General features: G+C 39.9%; 1 protein-coding gene across 13 annotated transcripts in view; it reads left to right on the plus strand.

The window, feature by feature from the left end:
• The window catches only part of RAPGEF2 (Rap guanine nucleotide exchange factor 2), a 258,452-nt gene that overhangs the window by 172,457 nt on the left and 60,893 nt on the right, over positions 1-25,102 (plus strand). For 12 of the 13 annotated variants that reach the window (XM_036853002.1, XM_036853003.1, XM_036852999.1 and 9 more), the window contains one exon: positions 24,618-24,749. In XM_036853002.1, the coding sequence (XP_036708897.1) occupies positions 24,618-24,749 (132 nt within the window). Of the gene's footprint in view, positions 1-10,876; positions 10,948-24,617; positions 24,750-25,102 lie in introns of those variants that run through there. The other variant, XM_036853010.1, reaches the window with a different exon arrangement.

Raw genomic sequence — 25,102 nt, forward strand, 5'->3', positions numbered from 1 at the left:
GAAATACCTAAATTTGCTTCTCCTACATCGTTGCCAAGGACGGACCAATTCCTTGTTTTCTGTGTGTCCCGTGGATTATAATTCTCATCAGACAGTTTGAGAACAGGTTATTCCTCCCCCTACATTCCGAGTTGATTTTCTTTAGTGTAAGTTTCAAAGGGATTTCTTATGTGTGATGTAGTAACTGCCATTCTTACCATGAAGTAGAGAGTGCTTTGATGTTGAAGGAAATAAACCCTTCAAGTTTGGCCAGAATGGCAAGAATACAATTTTGTATTGAAGAATAACTCTTTACATGAAAGTTTTCTCTTGCTAATGCAACTTTTTACAGGAAGGTCACCACGCTTATCTGAGATTTCCCATCTGTATGGTTCTCCGGAGGTCTTTTACAATTACTCTGTTTTTAGACTTGACTATAGAAAAGAATCCTGTTTCTGACTTACTGTTTGGATGATATGATTGCTCTCTTCATTTGTTTCCAGTTAGATAAGTAATTTATAAGGAGCTAATTTTAACATATAGCCAGATGAAAGAGTTTTCTCAGCCAGACAGACTTAGCAACACTGTCTTGGCCATTTAAAATACAGATGTGAATAATAATTAGGTCCATCTTTATTACAATCTTGACATCTCTTTAGCCTTTATCGCTGTAACACATATTCTTGGGACTGTGGAACATAACGGTAACTTGTAGGGGCTGTACTCTCTCGTGGCCATCATGAAGTGACCTGGTGTCCAGTGACGATGGTTCTCCTTGCATTAAGAACAGTCTTGTCTTGTAAATAAGTTCATTTGTATCATTCTTTTTTTAGATTACGCATATAGGTGATATCATATGATATTTGTCTTTGTCTGACTTACTTATTTGGGATTAACTTATTTGGGATTGCTATATCTAAAACAGATAACCAACAAGGACCTACTGTATAGCACAGGGGACGCTACTCAATATTTTGTGCTGGCCTATATGGGAAAAGAGTCTGAAAAAGAATAGATACGTGTATATGTGTAACTGAATCACTTTGCTGTACACCTGAAGCTAGCACAACATTGTTAATCAACTATGCTCCAATATAAAATAAAAATTAAAAAAAAAAAAAAAGAACAGTTTGCCTTGGCTCTGCTACTGGCCCTGGATTCAGTATCCATCCTTTGTAAGGAGGAGGGTGGGTGGGGCCTCCTCATCCTAGGCAGGGTTAGAGAGCATCCTTCAAGGCACACGTATCAAGTACTGGCTGTGTTAGCCATGGATATATTCATTACTACGTATTATTTCTTCTATTTTGTTCCCTCCTTCAAGTGTTATCCAAAGATGCTGTGGAAAAAAGATACTGCCGTCAATTGCTTTATAGTAAAGTTAGCGAGTGTCTTTGAAGCGTTAGCCTGAGCCTGAGAGCAAAAGGGATGCACATGAAAGTGTCACATGCAGCAAAACTCACTTATCACTGCTACCCAGTGCCTGACACCGTCAGGCGTGCTGATGAGGACGTTTAAAGCAAAATCCCCCTCATTTCAACTGTGAGCCTTTCCGCATAGTACTAGGAAGGAAGGAACTACTTCAGCTAGGTTTTTTATTTTTACAATAAAATATGTACCGAGACCTTGCTTTGAGTCCTTGTCCTGATGTTGACTAGCTGCGCAGCTACTAGGCAAGTCGTTTTTTTTTAAATTTATGTATGTATGTATGTATGTATCTATTTATTTATTTTTGGCTGTGTTGGGTCTTCGTTGCTGCGCGCGGGCTTTCTCTAGTTTGCAGCGAGCGGGGGCTACTCTTCGCTGCGGTGCACGGGCTTTTCATTGCAGTGGCTTCTCTTGTGGAGCACGGGCTCTAGGCGCGTGGGCTCAGTAGTTGTGGCTCGCGGGCTCAGTAGTTGTGCACGGGCTTCTCATTGCAGTGGCTTCTCTTGTTGTGGAGCACGGGCTCTAGGCACGTGGGCTCGGTGGTTGTCGCTTGCGGGCTCAGTAGTTGTGGCTTGCGGGCTCAGTAGTTGTGGCATGCGGGCTCAGTAGTTGTGGCGCAGGGCTCAGTAGTTGTGGCATGCAGGCTCAGTAGTTGTGGTGCACAGGCTTAGTTGCTCTGCGGCATGAGGCAAGTCATCTGACGTCTTGAAGTTCCTGTTTTCTCAGTTCACAGTGGAGATCATGATTACGATACCAGTCTCCCCACAGCATGAGTTTGAAGATTATGAATGATTATGGTAATAGCTACATTATTTTACTAAGTGCTTTACATATATTATTTTCTTCAATCATCAAAATGATACTAGGAGCCAAGTGAGATTCTCCCAGTCTTACAGATGAAAAACTTGAGGTTTAAAGGAGGAAAATATAAAAAGAGTTAATGTTTTCAAAGTCTTTTTGCAAACTCTAAAGCCTATGTGAGTGTCAGTTATCGACATTAGATTATAGTACTCCAGGGTCAGTCCCTTGTGGTTGGAGACCTACCTCTTCTGTGTAGCTGTGTGGCATTGAGCAGATGACTTGAATGTTCTGAACCATTTTTCCTAGTCTGTAAAGTGCTGTTCATGATGCTTACCTCATAGGTTGCTTCTGGGGGGTTCCATATATGGCACAGGATCTTGCACACAGTGGCATCCATGAACTAGATTCCCACTTTTCCAGCCAGAAGATTTCCCTTTTTTGGTTTTTAAATAGAATGTTGACAGTGATTCAGACATGTATTTTCCCTTATCTAATTTTAAGTTCATAGAACATGATTCTCTGTTGGACATCTTTAGATCAATTATGATTTGCTTTAAGGTCCATCATTAACTACTTTTTACAAATCGGTACTGGTTTTCAGAATAGCTCATAAAAGATCATAGTTGCTAAGAAAAATTCCTGTTCAATTTTTCACAAGTACTTAAAAAATTTTCCCCACTTATTAAGTGATTTTGTGCAAGCAGAGCTGCTTAGTAAGACCTGTCTGTCTTTGTAGTCATTTCGCGCGCGCGCGCGCGTGTGTGTGTGTTTGCAAGGAGGTATTTTTAGATAGTTTAGCTGAACAGCAATCTGACGTCTTTAGAGGAGACATCAGTTCATTATGTGGATACAAATTCTATGCTTTCAGCTTTTATACACCAAGTCTTAATTTAAATCTGTTCTTCTTGCCGTTTCTAACGAAAGAGACTATATCATGGTATGTATTCTGTTTCTTCCTAAGGCTGGCCTTTCTAGTTAACCTCTGCTTAGAGAAACGATCAAGGTAGAAATGCCTGTATTTGCTCACAACTTAATATAGATTATAGAAGCGTGGAATTTTGGGTCATATTTAAATATGCCATTATACATCATGCTACACAGTGTTTTTCTATTGCGATGTGATTCAGGGGATTTAAAATAGTCATTATGGGCTCATAAATACTGCTTTCTTATAAGAAGAACAATTTAAAGGCCAGGATGTGGGAGTTCTATACCTCTAACTGTACATATTGCTTTATCAGTTCAAAAAATGCCTTTTGCTTCGTGAAAGATAATTTAATGCTGAGTATGTAAGAGGAACATGGTTATTTGCTCTTGTTGATCTAAACAGTGTTATGTATTAAGTTACGATATCTTCTTTTATCTGTTCTGTTTTTTCATCTTTTTAAAAATTCTGGGAAAAGAAGCTCTTGCAGCTTAAGCAAATTAATGTTAGTTGTTTGTGATACTTATTCTCACAAAAGGATGCCTTTGGTTAATAATAAGCATAGAACTGATATGTTTGTTTTTCTGATTCTACTATAGCTAATTTTGGGAAGATATTCATATAGAAGTTCAAAAGATTTTTTAAATTAATTTTCAAAAATTTCCTTTATTCATTTTCCAAAATTTAAAATCTATTTCTACTTCATGTCAAAATGTCACAGCTTGAGTGAAAACTTTTGTTATTCATTCAGATGTGTTATCTGTGTGTTGTGAAGCTTCCAGGATTTGAGGCGTGGTTTATAATTTTTAATTCAGTTATTTGATAATGTGTGAACCAACTGGGATCTCAGTGATGTTTTTAATTATTGCAATGGAATTCTTCATATTTTACCTGATTTTGTAAACATGAAGTATTATCATAGAGAGATGAGTTACTTAACCTACAGAAAGTCGTGAGCTTGGAGAGTCAGGTTAATAATGGGTTGTATCTGAAGATGCAGAAAGCTTTCATTCGTCAAGAAAAAAGCAATAAGCAATATCTACATATATGGAAGGGTCAGACAGGACATTTTTGTAGTATGAAAAACAGAGGAAATCCTAAAGCCCTGACATTTAAAAAAAAATGCCCTTTCTTGTTCTTAAAAATTAGTGGTGTTATGTAACCATTTAAGAATTTAACTGAAGCCTGATATTAAGTGACTCAGATTCCTAGCTTCTTAATGATGCTTCTTTACAGTGAAATCCAAGCAGTTGCCAGATTCTTGAGCCATGAGTTCATTCTCCCTCTCCCCAAAATTCGCATGCCATCAAAATTGAGACTCAGTGCCAGAGGAGGTGTGAGCGCCGCAATTCTTATACGCTAAGTGTGATACACTGCACGTCATGCTGTTCCTCAGTGGAATCATTGATATTTCAATTTTAGAGAAGTGACCAACTTCAGGCTAAAGTTTCTTTACTGGGAAGTGGCATAAAATCTCCTGAACCTGGCTTTATTGGCCCCTTTTCTTACTCCCCACAGCATCTGCACCAGAATAGCCATTGATCTTTCAGAACCGTTCTCCCCAGATCAACCGAGAAAGGGCCCTGCCCTTCTTCTGACACGGGAGTGTATTAACCATATCAGCTAAACATGCTGTCCTCACGTCACCAGTGTTTTCCGGTCTCACCCCTGACTTCGAGGAAGACACTTATATAAGCTGCTTCTTACACACATCACCCCAAGGAGCCTTCAGGAACTGTGAAATAGAACACTTCAAGACTTTTTCCTAAGGTACCTGGTGGTTCTCACCACCCTAAGGAGGATTCAGGTTGGAAATATTAAGGATGTAGTTAATTGTCACCCCATTCCCCATCCCTGCCACACACACACACACACACACACAGAGCCAGTCATTGGCACTGAGATGAGTGAAGCAGTGTCCTTGTGGGGATGTGTCGTACCTGACTTCTCAGGTGTTCATTCAAATCGACACCCCATTCCCCCTCCCCTGAGTTAAAGGTGATTCAATCTTATTGTTTTGTTCCATTCGTTTCAAAATGTCTTATAGATCTGAACCATCATTAACTGGAATATATAGAATTCTTGGCCGTTGTGTCATGTGTCACCTTTCCCTTCCTCTCGCCTTGTCAGTTATTCACTTTGGAATTAAAGATGTCTTAATTCACTCTTTCTGCATTGACTAGAGATGATTTTTCACCTCCACGTTTCCATAATTGGAATATATTTGGTTTATTCTCCACGTTTCCATAATTGGAATATATTTCTCATTCCCCAGTTTCCCATCATTGGTAGAATACATTAGAATAAGCCTTGTTCATTCATATGTTAAGATATGCAGATATCTACTTTGATAGGAAGGTATCTAGCTTATATGCGTCAGAGAGTAACAGAGAAGACCATGGCCTGCAAGGCAAGAGGCCACACAAGAGAAATTAGGGCTTATCTGGTTTGCTTGATAGGTTTTGTTATTGGTGTCTTGGTTACTACTTCGTGTTTCTTGACTCTAATCTTCAAGTGAGTTCTCTGAATTGATCCATGAGAGGAAGTAGCTTTCTATCTCAGGAGGTTTGTTAATCCTGTTGATAAAACCGAAAGCATTAAGGAGCCGACTTCATTTACGAAGGCACATTAAGTGAGATGGCAAACATCTAGCCAAGTTCATATCTCAGCTGAACTTTTATTAGGTTTATACATTTGGAGGAGGCCACTAGGTATTTCTCAAGTTCTTTAAAAGAGTCTATGAGCAAAATCCTAGATGTTGAAGCTAACTTTACTTTAAAATATAATTGAATTCTTGTTTTACATTCCTGTGGGGCTATTTTGTCATGTTTTTGCTAGTATGTATCTAACACCTTTACCTTAATGGCTTAGCTCAAAAGGGACAGAAAACTTGAGACCTTCTACCTCTTATTACCCCGTCTGATTGCTGATTTCAAGAATCATTAGCTCACCACAGGATGGATCAAAATATCCTCTTCCTCTTTAGCATAATCATCTTGATCATCATTTATTATTATTTTTGTATGTACTAATATTAACCTGGAAGCACTTAACGAGCAGGTGAAAACTTTTACAAAGTTTTCCCCCCCAAACCAGACATCCGCTGGTTGATTATAATCAAAATTCAAGACTGTATATTCCATTGCCCACGAGATACTGTGAGGTTGTCACCTCGGATTTTTTTTTTTTTTTTTTTTACTTTTTATTGGAGTCAAGTTGATTGACAGTATTGTGTGAAGCACTTAACGAGCAGGTGAAAACTTTTACGAAGTTTCCCCCACCCCCAACCAGACATCCGCTGGTTGATTATAATCAAAATTCAAGACTGTATATTCCATTGCCCACGAGATACTGTGAGGTTGTCACCTCGGATTTTTTTTTTTTTTTTACTTTTTACTGGAGTCGAGTTGATTGACAATATTGTGTTAGTTTCAGGGGTACAGCAGAGTGAATCAGTTATACATATAATACATATATCCACTCTTTTTTTTTTTTTTAAAGATTCTTTTCCCATATAGGCCACTACAGAGTATTGAGTAGAGTTGTCACCTCGGACTTGACACAGCCGAAATATGACTTCTGGGTGTTCTCCCAACCACCAGCCCAAGAAGTAAACCCAACCAGCCAAGCAGGCGGCAAACGCTCATGGTTCTCCAGGCTTCCTCCCCTCACCATCCTTAGTGTTACCATTTACTGAGAGATGAAAACCGCAGACCTGCGCATTATCTTTGGTCCTTTGGGTGGCCCGGACTCCGTGCTCCTCCGCAGGTCTTGTTTATCCCTCCCTCCTGCTGGCGGCTCTTCCTCCATCGTTAGCATCCGGGGCCAAGCTATCAGCATCTTCTCGCTTGGACGCTTCCCGCTGACTCCTGGCATCCCCCTGACTTCTAATCTTGCCCTTCTCTGTGCCATTCTTCACAGAGCAACCCACCTTATCTTAAAAAAGCAGAACCAGACCATGTCATTTCTTTTAAAATTCTCCAGTGCTTAGAATAAAATCTGCACTCCCTGCAAAGCTGTGCATGAACTGGCCTCATCTTGGTCTCCTCTCTCAGCCACTTCCCCCAGCTCCTCAACCTTCCTTTTGTTCATAGAACGGACCAAACCACGGAGTCTTTCCACAAGTTGTTCTTTTTTGCCCGAATTCAGTCTCCTGTGGCCTTCACCTGGCCGGCTCCTAGACGCTCCGATCCCAGGTGCAGGAGGGTCTCCTGCCAGGCCAGTCTGGGGTAGCCACGCAGGCACTTCTGTTACAGCACGTTTTTAAAAGTATCTGCCAAGCATTTATTATTATGTTTGTGTTGTTCTTGCTGCTGTTTATGTTTTTACTGCTTATTTATTAAGTGTCTCTCCGTTGAAACGTAAGCCTCATGAAGGCAGGGACTTCATCCGTGAGATTCAGCACTTAATCTGGAGTGTCTAGGATATGTTTACCATGAAAAAGCCATTTAATCCATATTTACTGAATGTGTGAGAGATGAATTACTAAAAAGTACAATAAGGCAGATATGGGCAAACATCAGAATGAGTAGATAATTGTTTCCCCTTGAGAAGATATTTTCCCCCCTATGGCTACATAAACTTAGATGAAACTGAATAGGGTCTAAAGACTGAAGGCAATATTTACATTAGCAATCCTAATGATAAATTAGGATTAACATTGCTAACTATCAGCATTTTGTTATAATAAGTCATGTAGTTCTTTAACATTTACATAAAATATGGAAATAAATATTATTCACCTAAGCAGCTAAAACTTTCTGGGATAAGCTGTTTAGGAATTTTGGCTGATATGAAGTTTTAGGCATTTGGACATTCTATCTAGAAGGAATATTAATATGGATTATATGAAAGATCAAACTATCTTTGAAGGCCTTCAATATAATTCAGTGCCAAAACCAGGTCAAGGTACTTGCTTGTGTTTTTACATGGTGGGACCTCGACTGTCTAACATTATGAAAGTTACGTGCTTTTCTAAGAGCATTTGTATAATATACATAAATCATGGAATTGAGGTTAAAATTAATTTTGGTTTATGCAACATAATAGATCATTAGTAATGAACTCCAAGTTACTTTTCCCTTTTAGTATTTTTTTTCAGAATACTTGTTTAAAAATAATAATGCTACAATTTACATTGTAGAAAATTTGGAAAATATTCAAATTAATTTTTTTATTATATGAAAGTAAGATCTGGATTCAAGTTTTAACAGTGCCATAACTAGTTCATTTTTCTTGACATCAATTCCCACAACTGAGAAATGAGGAGATTATGCTAAATAAATCCCTAAAAATCCTTCCAGGTCTATAATTGTACTATACAAAAACTTGCATTTGCATAATGCTTTATATTACTAGAGTTCTTTCACGTTGGTCGTCTGTTCTTAGAGCTGCCTTGTGAGGCAGGCAGGATAGACCTTGTTATGTCTACTCCACACTGGTGAGAAAATTAAGCTACAAGGAATTAAAATGATTTCTTGGGTCACACAAACTGCTTGGATATAGCCATGTATTGTTTCTACAATTTCATATTATAATTTATGACCTCCTAATGCTAATCGCTGGTTAGGAACTTGGTCAAAATAAGTATTCATTTTGTTAGTATATTTAATAAACTACCACTCTGTAATAAGTTGAATATTTTTATAACCTGACCCCTTGTACCTGGGAAATTTGGTCAGGTACCCACATAACCTAGAGGAGGCCAGAACTAATTCCTAAAGTGTTGTAGCAATCAGTGACACGTAGGTGATCGCCCTGATGGAACTTTACGTAGATGGGATTTTATCTTTTGAGAAAGTTAAGCAGTTGATTGCAGAGGCCCCTCTAAGCATCACCGGGTTAGGTTTTGAAAGCTGTTAAGTTTGTTTGCTGTGGTCCCAAAGGCACAGCCCACTCCATCCTGACTCTCTCCCCGTTTCTCTTCTCCCCCCCCCCCACCACCTGGACATAATGATTTACCTTTCTTTAGAAATTTATTTTATTGAAGTACAGTTGATTTACAGTGTTATACCCATCTCTGCTGTACAGCACAGTGACTCAGTCATACACATATATACATTCTTATTCTTTTCCATTAGGCTTTGTCACAGGATATTGAGGATAGTTCCCTGTGCTGTAAGTAGGACCTTGTTGTTTATCCTATATATATATATATAATAGTTTGCATCTGCTAATCCCAAACTCCCATTACTTCCCTCCCCCAGCCAGCCTCTCCCTTGGCAACCACAAGTCTGCTCTCTAAGTCTGTGTGTCTGTTTCTGTTTCGTAGATAAGTTCATTTGTGCCATATTTTAGATTCCACATATAAGTGATATCATACGGTATTTGTCTTTCTCCGTCTACTTACTTCACTTAGTATGACGGTCTCTAGGTCCATCCATGTTGCTGAAAATGGCATTATTCCGTTCTTTTTTATAGCTGAGTACTATTCCATTGTATATATGTACCACATCTTCTTTATCCGTTCACTGGCCAGAATGATTTAGAAAACGTTACTGGATCCTGTTAGTTTCCCGTTTAAAAGCCCAGTGGCTTCCCATTGCCCTTAACAAGCCTCCTTGGTAGTAGGATTGGTTCCTACTACTCTGAGCTTGAACTTAGATCCGTTTCCTGAGCACCCCCAGGTTCTTCCTCCCTCGGGGCCTTTGCCCTCCGTATTCCTTCCATCTGTCGGGCTCTCCCCCAGATCCCGTTTGGTTGGATCCTTTGTGTTTATTCACCTCTCATCTCAGATACCACATTCTCAGAGCAGCCGTCCCAGTGCCCCGTCTACAGTAGTCTCCCCAGTCCCAGCCATCACGGTGCATTGCCTCACTCCCCCCCCCCTTTAGTATTCTCTATACAGTACTGATGATATCTACATTTATTTTACTTGTTTACCATTACTTATCCCTTCTTTCACCTTCCACCCTGAAGCCTCGTGCCTCCAGAAGGAAGAATTCCAGGGAGCAGGGCTTCGCCAGTGCCCATCGTTGCCGGATAACGAGCTCCTATAACTGCCTGGCTCGTTGCAGTCAGTCCGTGAATACTTGTTAAATAATTGAGTAGATGAGTGAATCTTACAATTCTGAGTAGAGTTCAGACACTCTCCATGTGCCAGGCTCCTCTGTTGGAATCTATACAGACAGGAACTCAAAAAGTTTTGAGTCCAGGAGTTTTGTCCTGACTTGCAGGAAATCCAAACTAAATACATTGCTTAACTATGCTTACTGTTAGCCTAGGTTTAGTATAATCTCATCCTTCTTCTATTCCTTGTCATTTCGCTTTATTACGGCAATCTTACCTGTAATTGCTGGCAGAAAGGAGCGACTGTTGAATTGGGACAGGAGAGGCCACCCTAATTCATTTTCTCTCGGCCTCAGTATCCTCAGCTCTAAACTCGGGTTAATCGTTCAGTGATTTGTGTGTCTGTACAGCACAGACTGTATTTCAGGCCCTTTGAGGCAAGGGAAAGGGTGAAGGAAAGGCAGCCGTGCTCCCTGTTGGACTTAACTCCGGGAAGGCTGGGATGGTTAGAGCAGCAGCTGCTGTAAGGGGCCGCTGAGCTCTGGGTGACACAGGAACCTCTGACGACAACGTGTCACCCCCAGGAGGGGAGCTCAGGAATTAGGCAGCCCAGGGGCGCCCTGCTAGGAGGAAGTAATAGCAGAGGCAGAGGAGAGAGAGAGACAGGGTGTGGCTTGAGAATGAGGAACCGAGAGGGGTGTGCAGCGATCACAAGGAGAAGAGGTGCGTGCAGTGGTCGGAGGTGTGAACCTGCCCCTGCGGCAGAGAGGGCCCCCGACAGGCTCCTGGCCGGGGATTGGCGTGATCAGGTGCGAGTTTTTGTGTCCTCTTCTAGAAGTTCACTGAGCTGCAACGTGGAGAAGAAATACAAGGGAAACGAGATTGTTGCAGGAAGCAAGACAGGACGATGGTGGTGCAGTGGCATTAGATGAAGTAGGAGAATGTATGTAAATCCCCATCAGAGGGTCTCGCGTACAGTGGGCACGTGGCTAATTTTCTAAGTTCTTGTTTCTGCTGAAGGTGAATCGAGGCTTTGTAACTTATATAGGCTGCGGAAGTTAAACTGTTTATAGTAGAGGACATTTTCAGGTTGTTAACGCGTGTGTGTGCACACACGCACATGCATGCACTGATGACACCACAGGTTATATGAAACCCGTTACAAGATTCCCTAAGTGTATCTTGATTAATGTGATTCTGTTTCCCTGATTTAAACTTGGGACTAATAAATTAATATGCATACACATACGTGCTTAAAAGTTCAGAGAAAGCAGTTGAAGTTTAAGGAAAGTAAAAGCTTCTTACAATACTAGATGTTGGTCTTTGTTTAGGAGGAATGTGCTTCCTAAGTCAGTTGCTCCATTGATTATGTAAATAAATCCTTGGCGATGACGAGAAGGTCACGAGAAGTGCTGGCACATTGACGGAAGTGAGGGTATTAAAAAGGAGTCGCCTTAGGAGGTCACACACGCTCAACTGTGTCCTGGTCATTCAGACTCTTCACCAGGTGATATGGTGTCTGAGGTTTACCAGTGTAAACAAACAAGCAAGCAAGCAAAAAAGGAAAGACGGAGGAAAAGAAAAATCTATTAGCCTTTATGCAGTTTATGCGGGATATATTTTTGATGGCCCTGGGCAATGAGTAATGCACCACAAATGTTCAGTTAATTCTCCCCCAGTGCCCTCTAGACAGAGCTAAAGCAATGAAATTATCTGGTGTGCCTGGGTTGACACACAAAGCCCTTGAAAATAGATGTTAAATTAGATGTCTTATCACTGAAGTCCTTGGAAATAAATGCCAAAATGCATATGTTTATCACTGAAGTAAAAGGAAAAGCTGATATTCTAGACACATAAAATTAATGCCCACTGTTTTGTGTGAGTAACTGAAGAGGGATAACGTATAATTATTTTTTGATTTAAAGATTATTGTCTAGCTAAGTTGTAATACTCATCACTGGAAAAGCGGCAGTTGTGGTTGTGTTTGAGTGAAATCTAGAAATGGAACCATTAACGGTAGAATCTGAGGTGTCATTTGAAATCTAGGTAGTCTCGTGTGTGTGTGTGTGTGTGTGTGTGTGTGTGTGTCTCACACAGATATAAGAGGAACAGGGTGGGATTTTTCAGTAAATAAAGTTGTATAGCCAGTGTACCCAGAAACCATGACTTAGAACAGACATGGCTTCACAGTTGAGTCACTGCCCATGGGACATCAAGTAAGATGGGCTACGAGGTCCTTGTTTGTCAGTGGCCTCTTGGTACAAGTTGTAATAAACATCTTTTATTCAAGTTATGTGGAATTGCTATTGAATATTTCTCCAAAAGGTAATATATATCTGCATTAACCATTTTAGGAAAATGTTTTAAATTCGTGACGAATGTATTGTGGGTGCTAAGAACCCCCGATCTTTCCATCCCGCTCAGGATGAGATCCAACATCGGTCCCACAGCTTTCCCACGTGATTTCACCGTGGAGTCTCTCTCTGCTCTAATTCCCTCTGGTCTTCTCAGGGCTGATGCTGACTTCCTAGCTGTTCCTAAAACACGCCAAGGCCACCGTGCCTTTGGCTTGTGCCCTTGATGGCCTTGTACGCGGGACACCTGTTTCCCCATGTGTACCTGCAGGGTGCAGGCTTTCACTCCACTGAGGTCTTTGCTCAGAGGACACCTTAGCAGTGAGACCTCCTACCCTCTGTATCCCGTGTCCTGCTTTATTAATTTTCAAATTACTTATCTCTGTGTGACATGTTCTTATGGTTGATGGTCTTCCCTTCCAACCCCCAACTTCCTACACCTGCACACAAATGCTAGGAATTAAAGGATTCTCTGGAATCTGGGATTTTGAGTACATCGAAATTTCTTCCTAGGGAAATAAAAGTTTCATGAATTCCTATTTTTCGAAAGAGTATAGCTTACGTTTCAATAGAAGTGTTTTTTTCCTGAGCAATCAGTCTATTCAATAAATTTTTGAGTACTGTACTCAAAATCAATTGACAGAGTAGGTGGCTTCTAGACTTAATTTTCCCTTGAACCTATTAAGCGGTACTTTTGGAGGACAAATAATTATTTTGGAAACCTTATATTCTCATTGTGTAATATTTTGCATCTTGAAATTTGACTAAGTGCTCTCCAACTCATAGGGCAGTGAACAAATCCGAATCTATTTTATACTGTCTTTGATTCCTAAGGTACTATGATACTTAGTTGATTTTGTTTTGAAGTTGCATAAAGAGCCCAATAATTTTTCATAAAATGTTTAGTAATTGGATTCCTTTGGCTTAGGGATATACTAGACTTCTCTCAATTTTACACAAAGACAAATATAAACATAACATATACTTTATAAATATATGAAATATAAGTATGTGTTAATAGATAAAGTATGTATGTATATATACTTGTATGTATGTCTATGTGTATAAGATATAGATCTATAAGGTGTATGTGTGCGTGTATATATATATATATACCTAGTAAAATGGTATATATATCTAATAAAGTGGTATGATTAGAACTATCCCTTTAGGAAATAACTGAGAATATAAAAACCAGTTTTCTCATCACATTGTCACATCTTCAGTCTTTCTTGGCTATCCCTTTTTTTATTTTTAAAGATTTATTTATTACTTATTTTATTTATTTTTGGCTGCATTGGATCTTAGCTGCAGCACATGGGATCTTTGTGGAGGCGTGTGGGATCTTTCGTTGTGGCGCATGGGCTCTTCTTTGTGGTGCGCGGGCATCTCTCTAGTTGTGGCGTGCAGGTTTTCTGTCTCTAGTTGTGGTGCGCAGGCTCTAGGACGCGTGGGCTCTGTAGATGTGGCGTGCGGATTCCAGAGTGCGTGGGCTCTGTAGTTTGCAGCATGTGGGCTCTAGTGGAGGCACTCGAGCTCAGTAGTTGTGGCACGCGGGCTTAGTTGCCCTGCGGCATGTGGGATCTTAGTTCCCTGACCAGGGATCGAACCCGTGTCCCCTGCATTCTAAGGCAGATTCTTTGCCCCTGGACCACCAGGGAAGTCCCCCCAGTCACCCTTCTGTCACATCAGTCTCTTTTAATCTTTGCTGAATGCAGCACTTACCACTATTTGAGAATTTTCTTCGTTAATCTTTTATTGTTTATCTTGCCTGCTAGTTGTAAGATCCATGAGAGCAGGGAGTTTATCTTACTTGCTGCTGTCTTAGAAAACTGGGAGCAGCGCCTGGCATACTGGCATAAAGTGGGTTTTTAATAAATGTGTTTGACTGACTAAAGGAGCTCTAATGTTGATTTTATCCAAATTGCACACAGCACTGTGAGGTCAGGGTGTCATCAGAGCCCTAGCTTCTCCTTAAGGAATTGAGAATTTCACCGTGGAAGATTTTTTGCAGACAGGTCACAAAAAAGTATCATCATATTTGTATTTGTATGAGTTAAGATAATGCTAGCCATTGTATCAAACCAAGCAAAATACAATGGTTCAAATACAATAGAAGTTTATTCTCTTTTGCATAAGATCTGAAACAAGTACTCTGGATCACCTAGTGGACAGTTTTCCTCTAAGCAGGGATCCGGGGATCCAGGCCCCTCCACTTTATGGCTCAGTTGTCTAACCTTCGGCGCAAAGCTTCTGTTGTCTTCCACAGAGACTCTTGATGCAAGGGGAAGGTCTCGGCGGGTCTGTAGAAGATGCATATAAGGAGGGTGTGGGCACAGCATCCATCACTTCTGTCTGTTCATACCCTGAAGGCGTGAAGTCAGTTGTATGGGCACCTATGTGACCGCAAGGGAAGTTGGGAAATGCAATCCAGCCGTACTCCCTGGAAGAGGAGGACATTGGTGAATAGCTCGCCAGTCTCAGCCATTTTTTGGCATTTTATTGTAGAGAGACCTAAGTGCACTTGCATTTGGATGTCACGTGGCTTTTATAACTTCTTTTTAAAGAGTTAAATGTTACTTGTGGGGTAATGTCTTTAATTCTGAGCGAGGCTTTCTTGCCAAACCAACTATTTATTTTTGTTCAAAAAGAAGGCAGCTTAAGATCATCCATGGATCCCATAAGAATCTTTTCTCCTTGGCTTTAAACGCTCGTTTCCCTGACTCCACGCTCCCTTGAGCATTTTTACAGCTGGGATAACTGCCCACAGTCCCTCTGGAGCTCATCAGGGTTGTTGTCCAATTGGTCCTAGAAACTGCCTTCTCGTATCGCGAGCGGCTCCCCTCCATCTCCAGGGGTCTCCACTTCCAGAGCACCGATCCCACGTGGTCCTGGAAAACACGAGAACTCAAGTTTTAGTAACTGTAGAATATGATCAGTATTACTATATGGATAATCACCAATTTTGCTAAAAAATGTATTTATTGGGTTGGTTTTTGTATTAGACAATGAAGCTATGGTGATATTAAAATTTCTTAGGATATTTCCTGTTTAAATAAGGGAGAAGATGGGTGTCACAATTGGGTTAGAATATGGCCCCAAATAACAAGTTTCTAGAGTCCAGATGCAGAGTGAAATGGGTATAGATTTTGGAGCCATGTACCTGGGAGCTTTGGACAGGTCACTTGAGCTGTTTGAGCTTCTGTTTCTTCGTCCATTAAGTGCAGTATCTGGGCTCTTTATAATAAGTATTAGAACAAACAGGCGTCAAATATTCACGTTGCTCATTAAGTAGCACATGTGCCCCAGATAATGGGGGAATTATTCCTAACATGAGGAGAATATGCACATAGGGTTAGGACTTCTGTAGTTGAAGTGCTACCAAGAAGGTGACTTTTCAGTTACCTGACTCAGTGCCAAAATTTGCCGTGTATTTTATTGAAAATATCTTGGACTAAGTGATCTAGACATTTTTTTTGAAATTCCTCAGAGAAAGGTGTGCTTTTCAGATCACTGGTTATTGATAGCTGCAAATAAACTGAAAAGGAAAAGGGATTATATGGGTGTGTGTGTGTGTGTGTGTGTTTGGAGTGAGAATGGAGTGGCTGTCACTTGAAAACTGTCATAAAACTGTGTTTTTTAACAGACAACAGGACATTTCCTTTGGTGATATATACATGTTAATTAACTACCCCGGTATTTCTGTGGAAGATTATATAGTTTGTTTTATTTTAGGTCCCAGATAAACATTTTCATTTTGAAAAACTACAGCTGTCTTTCAGAGGACAAACTTTTAGTGGTTCTGATATTTAGTATAGAACTATTCTCACTGTGCCAGGTGTCTTTCTTTAAGGTGGTGAAATTAGTTGACTAGCTTATTTGTGTGTGTGCCTGCACCCACATACTTTTTCTCTGATTTCAGATGTTAGGGGTATTGTATAATATATCCGGCAAGATTTCGTTCTGCAAGAGTTAACTACCAGAGAAGGAGTTGCTTTTGTCTCTTACATTATGAGGTTCTCTCTCAATTCATTTTACCTTTTTTTTTTTTTTAAACAAAAAAGTACTCTTCAGTAAGGAACATAAGGCAGTAATGACCTCAAACAATGCTAGCTTGGAATGTTGTAAGGGTCATATGGTGGAACATGGGATAAGGGAGTTAAAGAAGTTTTCTGTTTTACACAGATTTAATAATGATTCTTGGATATGTGATCTCAGAATTGCAAATACTGGTTATTACCATAACATTTTAAAGGTTAGCTTATAAATAGTAAATGATTTTGTAAAGAACCTACAAGACAAATGAAAAATCAACCTCACTAATGTTGCACAGTATATCACAAAGAGATGCAAAAAGTGGTGTATCTCAAACAATTTAGAAGGAATGAAAACTCTATTGGATGACTCAAAAAGTGGCAGTGTGATGTCAAAATCGTTGATATTGGAGATGCAGATGTAAAGTTTTAATAAATTTGTTTTATGAAAGAGTGAGAAATTGTTTTAAATGACTGTTTTTCTATATGATTTTGAAATCTGTACAAGAAACTACATTAATAAATTGATATAAGCAGACATTTCAGTTTCATCAGTATTCATGAGAGTTTTCAAGTCAACCAATAAGTCCATAAATGCAGTAAAGTTCAACGCTTAAGTGTATTCAGTAGAGGACCAGGCAGCCGGGAATCTCTCTCTGCCACCTTTTCACTGTGTGATCTTGGTGCAAATCGCTTAACTTTTCTGTGTCTTAGTTCCTCTTATCTAAAATAGTCATAATAATAACCTACTTCCTGAGATTCTTGTAAGAACAGAACTGGTGCACAGGTGATCTTACTGTTGCCTTCTCATAGAAACTGGTGCACAGGTGATAATTACCGTTGCCTTGCACAGCCTTACATTTTGGAATAGATGGTACTTAGATCATACACTTTCTCCTCATACTAAAGGATTCCACTTTTCTGTTTTGAAGTGAAGTTCACACGAGTTTCCTATTCAGTGCTTGCTATGAATGTCCGATAGAAAAGGCTTCTTAAAAGTATTTGCTTGAAAACCTCAATCATGTGACTGACAGCCTTTCAGTCAGTTTACTAGTTTTGCTTATTTATTTTCCTCAACAGGGGTCCGAGTTGTTCTGTTTGTGTTCCGTTTATCCTTATTTCATAAATGTAGGGATTAAATTTTAGATTGTAATTCATGCAACTGTAGCCAAGGAAGTTTATGATTCATCCATAGGTTACCAACCCTAAAAAACACGTGGGTAGCCTTTCTGCCCTGGGGAGAGGGCTGGGTCACCACCACATTTCAGGAGCTATTTCTAACATATAAAGGTTTATGTTTGGACAGAAAGGTGACATTTTAATGTGTACAAACTATATCTTAACATCCAATCCTCTCTGTTACGCCTCGCTCCAAAACATTATTTTAAGGTAGGAAAGTAGCAAGGAACTTTTGGAACAAAGCATGACCGCACTTGCAGCACTCCCTCCCCTCCCCGCAAGAGGCGTTTGTTCAAACGGCCCTCTAGGATGGCAAGAATCACGCAGCTTGTGTCCTGGCCAAATACATGCACGACTATTGTGGAGGCTTTTGCAGTCAAACGTAACGAGGCTATTCACACAAAAGCACAGATTCCCCAAGGCGCTACCACTTTGCGAGAATTCTCAGCTATGAAAATTTGAATGTTTATAAAAGACGGCAATTGGACCGTAAGCCTACCATGACAATGAGGTTATTTATTTTGCAAACTTTGGTACAGTAGTCTAAGCAGTGAGCTCTTCCATATAAATATATGATTTATTTAAAATGTAAGCGGTAGGGACTTGCCTGCCTGTCCAGTGGTTGAGGCTTCCCCTTCCAATGCAAGGGGTGAGGGTTCTGTCCCTGGTCGGGGAGCTAAGATGCCACATGCCTTGGGGCCGAAAAACCCAAACCTGAAACGGAAGCAGTATTGTAACAAATTCAATAAAGACTTTAAGAATGGGCCACATCAAAAAATCTTTAAAAAATAAAATATAATATGTAGACTTTGGGGGGAAATATATATAAGTAAAGTACTGTAATGGTGGTGTTAGGTATGAGAGTGTCAAAAATAAGTTAGTTTTTTTTTTTCCCCCATTGAATTTGGAAACTATCTGACCTAAGACGGAAAAAATGGCAGAGGGAATGGAAAGGGAGAGAGACAGCTGCAGGTGGATTCTACAAGTTATTTCATTTAGTCACTGGACAATGTTATATTCATTTTACAGAGGAAACTAAGGTGCACAGAAGTTAATCAACTTGCTCAGGGTTGCTTGACTTAGTAGGAAGTTGAACAGAAGATAACTTGATATGTAAAATGAGACATGTCTTTTGAGCCTGCCAGGAAGCTGGGAGAATATTAAGTTTGTACAAATTGCTAATCTTTTGGCAGGTTTCTCCAGTAAATATAAAGCAAAGTTTTGTTGAACTGTTCCTTTAAAGCATAGTCATACCAACATTTAAAAATGTCTACATGTATTTTGATGAGGAATATTATTAAATCTATCAGTTTATTAAATTATTATCTCCTGACCCTTTGGGGAAAGCTTTGTTTCTTGCCTTTATGTATATTTACAAACAAAAGAAATTGTATACTGTGCAGAAATCTTTCTCTTTGCTTTGTGGACTACTGATGGATGAAGTGTTATTTCAAGGATGAGTCCTGGGTCTTGAGCACGTCTTGATGGGATATGAGAGAAGTAAAAATGATTTCTGATGAATAATATTCAAGAGTCCAAATGCTTACTTTTTCTGGTGTTCCTAAAGAAATATTATGGGGTAGAGAAATAAAAGTTGACCCTAGTATAAAGTGATCTTTAAAGTGAGCTACCAAATAATATTCTTGCCTATGCAAGCTGTATGTAGAAATAGGTCAGAGCGTGTCGGAACTCGTCGTAGTAGAAAAGATCAGTTTTAGTAAAAGAAAAGCTGTGTGTGTGTGTGTGTGTACACAGAGAGAAAATATGACTTGTTTTAAAGTACAGCCTTAGTCCTGCCGTGGGTGAAGGAACAGTGTTTGGAGCTGGGTGATGACTGGCCCCCCAAGGCCCCTTCTGAGAGCGGCTCAGTCCCTGCTGACATCCAGACTAGACCCCAGCTGCAGGAGCCCAGAGCTGGGGGACCCTGTGTCCTCCTCGAGTCTGCACGGGGTAGTTGACGGCCGACACCCTTCTGTCTGGTTCTGGGTGCCAGGCTCTCCTCTGAGTGCTTTATACCCAATCATTCACTCAGTCCTCACGACACAGGTTTTCAGTAAATGATGAGTGAATGGAAAATGTAGGAGACTGTATTTTCACTGACACCTCAGGAAAAAATGGGAAATGTGTCCAGGGATGTATCAGCTCCTCCCCTCAGAGCCTGAAAATATGAGCGTGGAAAGCGCTCAGAGAACTCCAGGGGTGATCTGGGGAAAACAGCACTCGTTTGGGTCAATTCTTAGTGTTGCATCCTAGCATGAAGCCGGTGTTCAGTCACTAAGCGTGATACTTAATTTACCTTAGGACTGTTGTTACTCAAGGTGAACTGCCAGGGACGACTGGATAGATTGTAACCATTACCCCAAACCTTGTGTGTTCTGTTGTAGCTATTGCTTGAAATAAAAGTGATTCTGGGGTTAGTTGGGAAATTTTTAGTGAGATAAATTTCAGCTGAGCGTGGCAGTGTTTTTTTGTTCTGTTTAGTTTTGAACTGTTGGGTTTCTCAGCAGTCCTGTGACGCTAATGTATCATGGAACATACAGCTCTACTATGTTTCCATTACGTAACCAGTGATACACCAGCCCTTTCTTGTAGAGTTGGAAAACATAAACTTAAGAAGTTTTTTGGGGGAGAGAAGGAAGGGGAAGAAGGGAAATGCCCTAGTCTCTACTATGTTAGCACCACTTTGAGGAATTTTACCAGTTCAGCAAAGTATTTATTTAGCGGTGTCAGAGGTTTCAAGGCATCCTTACTCACTGAATTTATGTTCAAAACAGAGTTCATTTATTAGCTGGTACTTTTATAAATGCCAATCATTAGATTAATTAATAAATCAAAGGCTATCAAATGCCTGTTCATATATGAGCCTTAAGTCTTCTCTAGTACTTCTTACTTAAACCTAATTGTTAGAGCACCCCTGTTTCTCCCAAAACAGAAAACAAAACAAGCTATCATTTAATTGATACCCAGATTTTACAAAACTATGATTAATATTGTTTATGCTTACTTTACGCATTTAAGAATCTGATTTAAATACGTATTACCATTGTTGTTTCTTATGTAATTAATAGTGTTTCTGGTGAAACTATGATTCAGTCATTTGCCTGACACTAGTTTATTACAATTGTGGTTCACAAGTGCCCTATTTGTAGGAATATAGATTGCTTGATCCAGGAAAAATGTGAGCGGTAATATATTCATACAATCAAATATGAAAATAAAAGCATTTAAATGACAAAAAGAAAAATATAAGAGATTTCCTTGAATTGTGTTTGTAATGAATTGCTGTTAAATATTGAATATATTGGCATTAAGATCAAAATGTATAAAATATATTAATTTCCCCTTTAATTTATTTAATTATTATTTAATTTTATTCAGGTAACTACTGCGTATAGCCCCAGCTTCAAAAAATTTTCTTATTGTTGAGCAGAATTTCTGTTATAAGTGGTGGCTAGAGCCGCAAGATAATTCCCAGCTCCATTTAATCTGAAGTCTGATTAAACAGCATAGTGATAGTAATTTAAAAGGGCCCTGGATCAAGCGTAGAAACGCTGGGACAAGTGAGTCTTTTGTCCTTGGCGTGTGGCCCCCTGCTTTGGTATGTTTTGCTCAGACAGTGAGTTGCTGCCTCCCAGCGTTCCGCGTTACCCTTTTGCCCTGAGGTTGAACGCGGTGCCTGTGCCTGTGTTTGCACCCTGACTCCCAGTTCCCGGCTGGTTCCTTTCCCTCTGAAAGAGCCGCTTCCCTTAGGCCTGGGCTCAGGTCTCCAGTCTGTAGAGTGTGAGGCTGGGCCGCACCCGTGCGTTTCAGGCTCTCTCCTCTCGCGGCAGACAAGCTCCACACCCCTCCCGTTCCACGACCGTGGCCGACGTGGCCTGTTGATAGCGTTTAATCATGGGATTCTCATCCCCATCTATGGGGAAAAATGCGAAGCTTTCTCAAGCATGGCGTCTGTTCTCATACAAAGAGCTATTTAGCTAATACTGAATTTTATATGCATTAACTTTAACATCATTTCATTGTCTGCAAAGAACACAAGTGGTGGTGGGGAGATAAAAAGCCATGTTTAAAAAACTATGTTTGAGGGAGTTCCCTGGCGGTCCAGTGGTTAGGACTCCACGCTTCCACTGCAGGGGACCGGGGTTCGATCCCTGGTCCCGGAGCTTAAGATCCTGCAAGCTGTGCAGCGTGGCCAAAAACAAACAAACAATGTTTGACTTATTTTTCTATTGTGCATGACACCTAGTACAGTGACACTTTGGGTAGTAGAATTTACATTTGGAATTGGGGGTGTCTTATTCACCTTGATATTTCCTGTCCCTGACAGAGTGTCTGACATAGCAGATACTTAATAAGTATTTATAAAGTAGAATTGAATTCTTACGAATGAAAGTGTTTCTTCTTTTCGCTTTACACACAGACTTTCTGGTTCTTAGCCTGACAAAGCCACATAATTCCGCTCTTTGTGGGTCTGAGTGAGCGTAGATGAATGAATAGATTGTGCAGTGTCTGTTCACACTACACAATCTGTTTAGAGCTTTAGAGCTCGAAGTCTCCTGTGCTTTCCCCACAGTGCGCTTAGTCAGGAAAGACGACCAGCTGATGGACAGTGTCCTGCGAGACTTGAGTAAATAACTGTCTGGTGAGTAAACATTCATCAGATGGATACATCTTCATTTGACATTTTCAAGTGAATTTTTAAAAATCACTCTATGTGGCACATGTCAACCTGAGTCATCTCTAGAAAAGGCAATCAGTAGAAATCAGTTTATTGTTCTGTAGTTGCATGTATCGACTGATGCCTTTTAAAGTCGCTGAGCTTCTGAGTCTTGGTTCTTCAGTTGCCTTTTGTGGGGAGTGACTGCATTAAACAAAACGTAGCCAAGATGAGGAAGGGTGTTTATCCTGGCTTTGAGCACATTGTTTTAATATCTGATGTGTATCACTCAGCTACAAGTAAAATACAGCTTGGCAAACTTTTGTCTTCAAACTGTTCCTGAGGAATCCTGCAAATACTTCGCTCTTCTACATTGTGAATCAAATATATAAATTCTCAAATTTGGGGGTTTTCGCCTATCTATTCCTTGCAGGGAAATTGTTATTTTCCCAGTTTTATCTATTTCAGAACATCTTCAGTTATCAGTTAAAAAAACATTCCTAGTGAGATAGACATCGTTCTTGCAATGATTTCACACATTTGAATAAACATCTCACTTCTCTGAGCTTGTCCAACATATGTCTTTTTATCTGTTTATTTAGCATCTGTTTATATGCCCCCTAATAAATTTATGTTTAAATCTTTTCTTTGTGTCTCCCATCACGTTAAAAATATTATTTCTATGCAGACTATATTAAATGGTTTTTTTTCTGAAGGGGTATAATTTTACTTTTTAAATTTTTTTAATTTAATTTTTTTTTATTTCTTATGCAATTTAAAGGTTGCTTTCCATTTACAGTTATTACAAAATATAGGCTATATTCCCCACATTGTACAATACATCCTTGAGCCTATCCCATACCCAGTAGTTTGTACCTCCCTCTCCTCTACCCCCCACTGGTAACCACTAGTTTACTAGTTGTTCTCTCTGTCTGTGTGTCTGCTTCTTTTTTGTTGTATTCACTAGTTTGTTATACTTTTTTAGATTCCACATGTAGGGGATGTCATACTGCATTTGTCCTTCTCTGTCTGACTGACTTCACTTAGCACAGTGCCTTCCAAGTCCATCCGTGTGTTAAGTACTGTTAAGTGTCATAATCTGTTTATCGAGTCAGGTCTGAATGGTTGTGGGTGTCAAGAGCCTGCATCAGCTCCCCTGTGGGACTTACTCTAAACTGTGAAGTGGCATCTTGGTTTTGGAAGGGGAGGAGGGATGAGGGTCACAGGAGAGAAGGGAATATTGCCAAGGCAAGGTCTTAACTTAAGTTTGATTTTAACAGTTAGTCTTTATTCTTTATTCTTCAACAGCCAAATAGGATCAATGTGCCAGCAGGAAAGAAAGATATTATCAGCGTGCAGGGTGTCAGTTAGCATATATTTTGAAATGTCAGGTTTATTATTGGCCAGTAGTGTCTAAGTGTGATGCTACAGATACATGGTGCCCTTTTTGAATTCAAAAGAATTGCTAATAACTTAACGAGTGTAAGATTTTAAGGGCAGCGTTTTCCTAGCATCTCATTCACTAACTAGCGCACAGTAAGAGGAAGAGGGCTCAGTAAATATTTGTTGACTGGGTGAATGTTTCCTTTTTCAGTGCATTTTCTCTGCTGTATGGGGGGTGATAGGAGCACTTGCTGAGGGAATCTGTTCAATAGACGCAATTTTTATTTGGAGTTTAAACGTGACCAAGTAGTACCTGTGTGTCTGTGATAGGTAAATGCTGTTCATAACCTTCTCGACTCCGCGTCCTCCGAGAGCACACTTTCCTGTTTTCTCCGTAGTGCCTGTGTAGTTACTTGTATAACAGTACACTTTGTCTGTTCTAAGATGCTCATCTTTTTAACCTTTAAACATCATTTGGGCATACATGAACCTCAAATCTGTTTTCTTATTTGAGCTGTCTCTCGCCACAAAGTTGCATTTTGCTGGCTAACAAATAGTAGGAGACTAATTTGCCCCTTGGTGTATAATTTGAAAGTTGTAGCTCATTGGATTCAGTGCTCACCAGGTTAACCTTAACCGCCAAACCCACCTATTTAAGCATTGAATTTAGTATGATTTAAGGCTCATTGAATGCCCATAAACTTTACAAATTTATTTTGTGATTTTTGGTAAATAGGACAGTATTTATTCATGGTGAATTTAAAAAATGAAGGACCTTTCCTGGCGTGGAGTAGAGTGTAACACAATTTGTAGATGCCTTCTTGGAGTTGTTGGTTCCAGTTGTAACTTAGTTTCTCCTGATCCTTCCCCAGCTTCCTGCAGATTTCACAAAGCTACACCTCACTGACAGTCTCCACCCACAGGTGACTCACGTCTCCTCCAGCCACTCAGGATGTAGCATCACCAGTGATTCTGGAAGCAGCAGTCTTTCTGATATCTACCAGGTAGGAAGGTGTTTTCCTTGTCATTTGCTTCATTTTCATATATTCTGAGGAGTTCTGTGATTGTTCATTGATAGAATCTTAAAGGTAAATATATGTGTGTATATTATATGTGCACACATGGACATAAAATGTTAATGTTTATGCTTCACACAGACATGTAGTATGTTGTATGTTTGTTTTAGGAAGTCGAACTACAGTCTAAATGCATTTGCCTCTGCTGTTACCAGTTACCAGAATTTTAAATGGAGTGGTTACAATGGAAATGTTTCCCCGGACTGTAAATATTTTATTAATTTGACCGTAGGTGTACTAGGTTGATGACCGTTTCTTGAATAAAATTGTAGGGGAAAACT

Source organism: Balaenoptera musculus, chromosome 5 (genome assembly GCF_009873245.2).
Source record: "Balaenoptera musculus isolate JJ_BM4_2016_0621 chromosome 5, mBalMus1.pri.v3, whole genome shotgun sequence".
Taxonomy (NCBI): Eukaryota; Metazoa; Chordata; class Mammalia; order Artiodactyla; family Balaenopteridae; genus Balaenoptera; species Balaenoptera musculus.